The sequence below is a fragment of the Penaeus japonicus genome, unplaced genomic scaffold, assembly GCF_977035675.1.
Source record: "Penaeus japonicus unplaced genomic scaffold, GWHDUDI00000001_assembly GWHDUDI00000012, whole genome shotgun sequence".
Classification (NCBI taxonomy): Eukaryota; Metazoa; Arthropoda; class Malacostraca; order Decapoda; family Penaeidae; genus Penaeus; species Penaeus japonicus.
The window spans coordinates 8,756,183-8,761,182 of record NW_028234414.1 but is presented as its reverse complement, the minus strand read 5'-3'; the positions used below and the strand labels follow the sequence as shown (position 1 = coordinate 8,761,182).

The following is a 5,000-nucleotide window of genomic DNA, read 5'->3' as shown; positions in this document are numbered from 1 at the left end:
GAGGGGAGAGAAGGAAAAAATAAAGAGAAGAGAAAGAAAGAGAAAAAAAAAAAAGAAAAAAAAAAAGAAGAAAACAAAAAGAAGAGCAGGGAGAGAAGGAAAAAGGAAAGAGGAAGAAAAAGAGAAAAAAGAGATCGAGAAGAGAGAGAGAGGAGGAGAAGGAGAGAGGAGAAGGGTAAAAGAAGAGAAAAGAGAAAGAAGAGAAAGGGAGAAGAGGAAAAGAAGAGAGGAAGGAAGAAATGAGAACGAGAGAAGAAGAGAAACAAAAGAGAAGGGAGAAGCGAAAAAAAAAGAGGAAAGAACAAAAAGAGAAGAGAAGAGAGAAAAGGGAGAAGGACGAGGAAGAGGAGAGGAGAGAGAGAAGAGGAAAGTAGAGAAGAGAGAGAAAGAGAAAAGCGGAAGGAGGAGAGAGAGAGAGAAGAAGGGGAAAGAAAAAAAGAGAAAGAGGAAAAGCGGAAGAAAAAAAGGGAGAAGGAAAAAAGAAAAGGGAGAGAGAGAAGGAAGAGGAGGGGAAAAAGAAAAAAAAGGGAGGAGGGGAAGAAAAAGAAAAGAGACAGGAAGAGAAGAGAGAGGAATTTGAAAAGAAGTAAAAAAAAAAAAAAAGAGATAAAGAGGGAAGAGAGAAATAGAAGAGAGAAATAGGGAGGAAAGACGAGAGAGAGAAATTAGAGAGGGAGTAGAGAAGACAGAAGAAAAAAGAGGAGAGGAAGAGAGAGAAGGAGAGAAAAGAATAGGGAGAAAGAAAAAAAGGAGAGAAAGAAAGAAGAGGAGAAGAGAGACAAGAGAAAAAGAAGAAAGAAAAAGAAGAGAAGAAGGAAGAGGAAAAGAGAAAGAAAGAAAGAGAGAGAAAGAGATAGAAGAAGAGGGATAAAGAAGAAGAGAGGAAAAGAAAGAAGAAAAAGAGGAGAAAAGAGAGATGGAAGAGGGAAAGAAAGAAAGGAAAAGAGAAAAGAGAAGAAGAGATGGAGAAAGAGAAGAAGAGGAAAAGAGAGAAAGAGAAAGAGAGAGAGAGAGAAGAGAAAAAGAAGAAGAAACAAAAGAGGAAAGAGAGAAAAGAGGAAAAAAAAAAGAAAGAGGAGAGGAGAGGAAGAATTAGAAGAGAAAGAGAGAGATAGAGAGAAGAATGGATGAAGGAAGAAGAGGAAAAAAAAAGAAGAGAAAGAGGAAAGGAGAAAGAGAAAAAGAGAGGAAAGAATGGTTGTTGTAGAAAGAGGAAGAAAGAGAAGAGAAAAGAGAAGAGGAGATAGACAAAGAAGAGAAAAGAAAGGAAAGTAGAAGAGAGAGAGGTATAGAGAAAGAAAAGAGAAAGAGAGGAAAAAAGAGAAAAGAACAAGAGGAAGAGAAGATAAGCGATTAAGACGGAGAGGAAGCGGAAAAAGAGGAAGGAAGCGATGAGGAAAAATGGCAAAGAAGAAGTAGAGAGAGAAGGAGGGGAGGAGAGAAGTTAAGAAGGAAAGAGAAGGAAAAAGAAAGATAGAGAAAAAGAAAGAAAGAAAAAGAGAAGAATAGAGGAAAAAGTAAGGAAAGAAAAGGGGGAAGGAAGAAGAAAAAAGAGATAGAAGAGGAAGCAAAGAAGATGGAAGGGATACAAAAGAGGAAGAGCCAGTGAGGGGAGATGAGACAAAGAAAGGGAAGAAATAAAAATAGGGGCAGAGGTAGTGAGGGGATGGAGATGTGTTTTTTGCAGTAATAGTTGAGGGGAGACATCCTGGAGGCACATGCGAGCCCCCACGTGAAAGAACAAGAGAAGAAAGAAGGAGAAGAGAGAAAGAGGAAATAGAGGAGGAAAGAGAAATAGAGGGAAGAAAGGATAGAGGAAGAATAGATAAGGTGAAAAGAGAGAAAGAAGCGAAGAGGAAGGTGAAGGAAGAGAAGAGAGAGGAGAAGATACAAAAATGAGAAGAAAAGAAGGAAAGAGAAAGAAAGAAGAAGGGAGAAGGAGAAAGAAGGAGAAAGAGGAGAAAGAAGGAGAAAGAAGAGAAAGAAGGAAAGAGAACGAAGAGAGAAGAAGGAACGGAAGAGGAGAGAAGTGGTGAGAGAAAGAAAGAATGCAGAGGGGGAGCGAGAGGAGGAGAAAGGGAAAGGAGAGAAAAGAGGAAAGAAGAGGAAGAAAAGAGGAACAAAGAGAAAAGTTAGAGAAAGAGAAGAGACAAAAATAGAGACGGAAGAAGAAAGGGAAAAGAGAAAAGAGAAGAGATAAAGGGAAAGAAAGAAGGAAGAAAGAGAAAAACGAGTGAGAAGGAAAAAGAGAAGAAGGAGAGAGGAAAAGAAATTGTGAGCGGAGGAAAGAAAAGAGAGAAAGAAGAAGGAGAAGGAGAATAAAAGAGAGTGAAGGAAGAAGAGGAAAGAAAGATAAGAGACGAGAAGATTGAGAGGAAGAAAAAAAAGAGAATAAGAAAGAGAGAGAATGAAGGCGAGAGAAGGAAAAGAGGGAGGGACGAGATCGAGAGAAGGAAGAGGAGAGAGGAGGGAGAAACGAGAGAGAGTGAGAGGAAGAGAAGGGAAAAAAAAAAAAAGAAAAGAAAAGAGGAAAAAGAAAAAAAAGAGGAAAAGGAGAAGAAAAAGAGGAAAAGAGAAGAGAAAGAGAAAAAAAAGAAAAAAAGATGGAAAAAAAGAAGAGAGGAAAAGGAAAAGGAAAATGTGAGGGGATGGAGCTGGAGGAGAGGGGGGAGAAAGAGAGAGATGGAAAAGGAAGAGGAAGAGAGAGGAGAGAAGAGAGAAAGGAGGAGGAAGACAGAAAAAAAAAGGAGAGAGGGGGAGGAGAATAGAGAGAGAGAGAAGAGAGGGAGAGACCAGCGGAGAGAGAGGAACGAGCAGGACAAAAAAGGAAAGAGAAAAAACAAAAAAAAAAGAGAAAAGAGAGGAGGGAGGAGAGAGAGAGAGAGGAAGAGAAGGGAAGAAAAAAAGTAAAGAAGGAGGAAAAAAAAAAAAAAGAAAAAAAACAGAAAAAGAAAAAAGCAGAGTGAAAAAGAAAAAAGACAAAAAAGAGGAAGAGAAGAGGAAAAAAAAGGGAGAAGGAGAGGAGTAAGGAGAGGAGAGAGAGGGACGAGAGAAGGGAAGAGAAAAAAACGGGAAGAGAATGAAAAAAAGAGGAGAGAGAAGATGGAGAGACCAGGAGAGGAGAGGGAGCGATCGAGAAGAATGGAAAAGGAAAGAAATTGAGATGTCTGGAGGGGGGAGGAGAAGGAGAGAAAAAGAGAAAGGAGAGAGAGGAGAAGGCAAAGCGAGGGAAAAAAAAAAAGAGGAAAGAAAAGAGAATGAGAATAAGAGAAAAGAGGAGAAAAAAGAGGAAGGGAGAAGGAGAGAGAAGGGCGAGAGGAGAGAGATAGGAGGAGAGAGAGGAAAGAGACGAAGAGGAGAGGAAAAAGAGGAGAAAAAGAAGTAAAAAAAGGGAGTGACCTAGAAGAGATAGAGAGAAAAGGAGGAGAAGGTGGGAGAGAAGAGAGGAGTATAGAAGTGAGGCCGGAGAAGGAACGGAAGAAAAAAGAGAGGAAGGAAGAGAGAAGGAAGAGAGAGTGAGAGAAGAGAAGAGAAGAGGAAGGGAGATGGAGGGGGAGAGAAAAGGGAGAGGAGCGAAGGAGAAGGAAGAAAAAGGGAAAGAAAGAAGAAGAGAGAAAGAGAGAAAGGAAGAAGGGGAGAGGAGAGAGAGAAGGAAAAAAAAAATGAAGAAAAAGAGAGAGGAAGAGAGGAGAGAAGGAAAAGAGGAGAAAAAAGAGAAAAACAGTAAGAGCTTGTGCAGAATCTGAGAAGCTCTCATCTGATACTATTAAAATGTTAGTTCTGCTTCCTGAGTCATTCTCTGAGTCTCCAGCAACAGGATCCTCATGTGGCACCCATATTTTGATGGCAGATGACTGGTGAATACTATTACTTAAAACTTCACTGTTGTTATCAGATGACTCATTGATGATCATCACAGTCTGTGTTGATAAAATTTCAGCCTCATTTTCTTTAGTCATCACAACTGAGTTATTGACACTTGAATTAACCCCATCCTGCAACAAGGACTCCACATCAATGGACTGAGACACATCTGATTCAGAAGTAATATGGTTAGCCAAATTACTTATTACAGCACCATTTTCGCTTGAATCTCCATTAGAAGCCAAGAGAGGGTAGCTCAGCTCAATATGTTCTGAGGCATCAGCTGATAACTGAATAGCTGGACTTTCATCATGTCCTATTTCTCTCACAAACTGAACCACAGGAACCATATCCTGATTCATGTCACTGGTCATAGATTCTTCCTTTTCATCTGTTTTTTCACTTAGATCATCAGGCAATGAGGTGGATGCTACTCCTTGAATATCTGAATCTCCTAAACTTCTTATTACTTTAGCACTAGTGCTGATTGAAGCCTTGCTGTCTTCTGGTACTTCAAAATATATTTCTGGGAGATGAACAACCTCACCATGACTCTTTAGCATGTGCCTTTCATAGCTCTCCTTAATGCGAAATTCCTTGGAGCAATGGCGACATTTCAGGGGCTTTAGTCCTGTATGCACCCACTTGTGTTTTAAAAGGCCTTCTTTAGTTTTGAAATTTTCTTTGCATATCACACATGTGAAAGGTCGCTCATTGGAATGTACCCTCTGGTGGCTGATCATATTGCTGTATTGATTGAAGCGGCGTTCACATAACTGTTGGATATAGAATTTGGATATAAATATTAAATATGAAAAAATTGACAAGAACATATAAAATTGACAAGAAAGTTATATAAATTGAAAATATTTCAACTTATACTTATTTGTCTACATACCGTACAAGAATATTTCCTCTCCCCTGTGTGGACAGCATGATGGAGTTTAAGTAAGGCAGGATCACAAAATCTTTTGCTGCATACATTGCATTTAAATGGCCTTTCTCCAGTGTGAACTGATCTCATGTGGACCTGCACGGAAAAAAGTAACATTACAATGTCAAGAAAGTTTCTTTACTTTCTTAGAAGAATGAATGGCTGAGAAATCCATCCGCCAGACACATATAGACAAACATAA

General features: G+C 39.4%; 1 protein-coding gene across 1 annotated transcript in view; it reads right to left on the bottom strand.

Moving 5' to 3' along the window:
- Window positions 1–3,719: 3,719 nt before the first annotated feature.
- The window catches only part of LOC122249997 (uncharacterized), a gene marked incomplete at both ends in the record, with an annotated part of 14,426 nt that continues 13,145 nt past the window's right edge, over window positions 3,720–5,000 (bottom strand). The window contains 2 exon segments of the mRNA XM_086542125.1: window positions 3,720–4,640; window positions 4,763–4,894. Coding sequence (XP_086398251.1) covers window positions 3,720–4,640; window positions 4,763–4,894 — 1,053 coding nt within the window.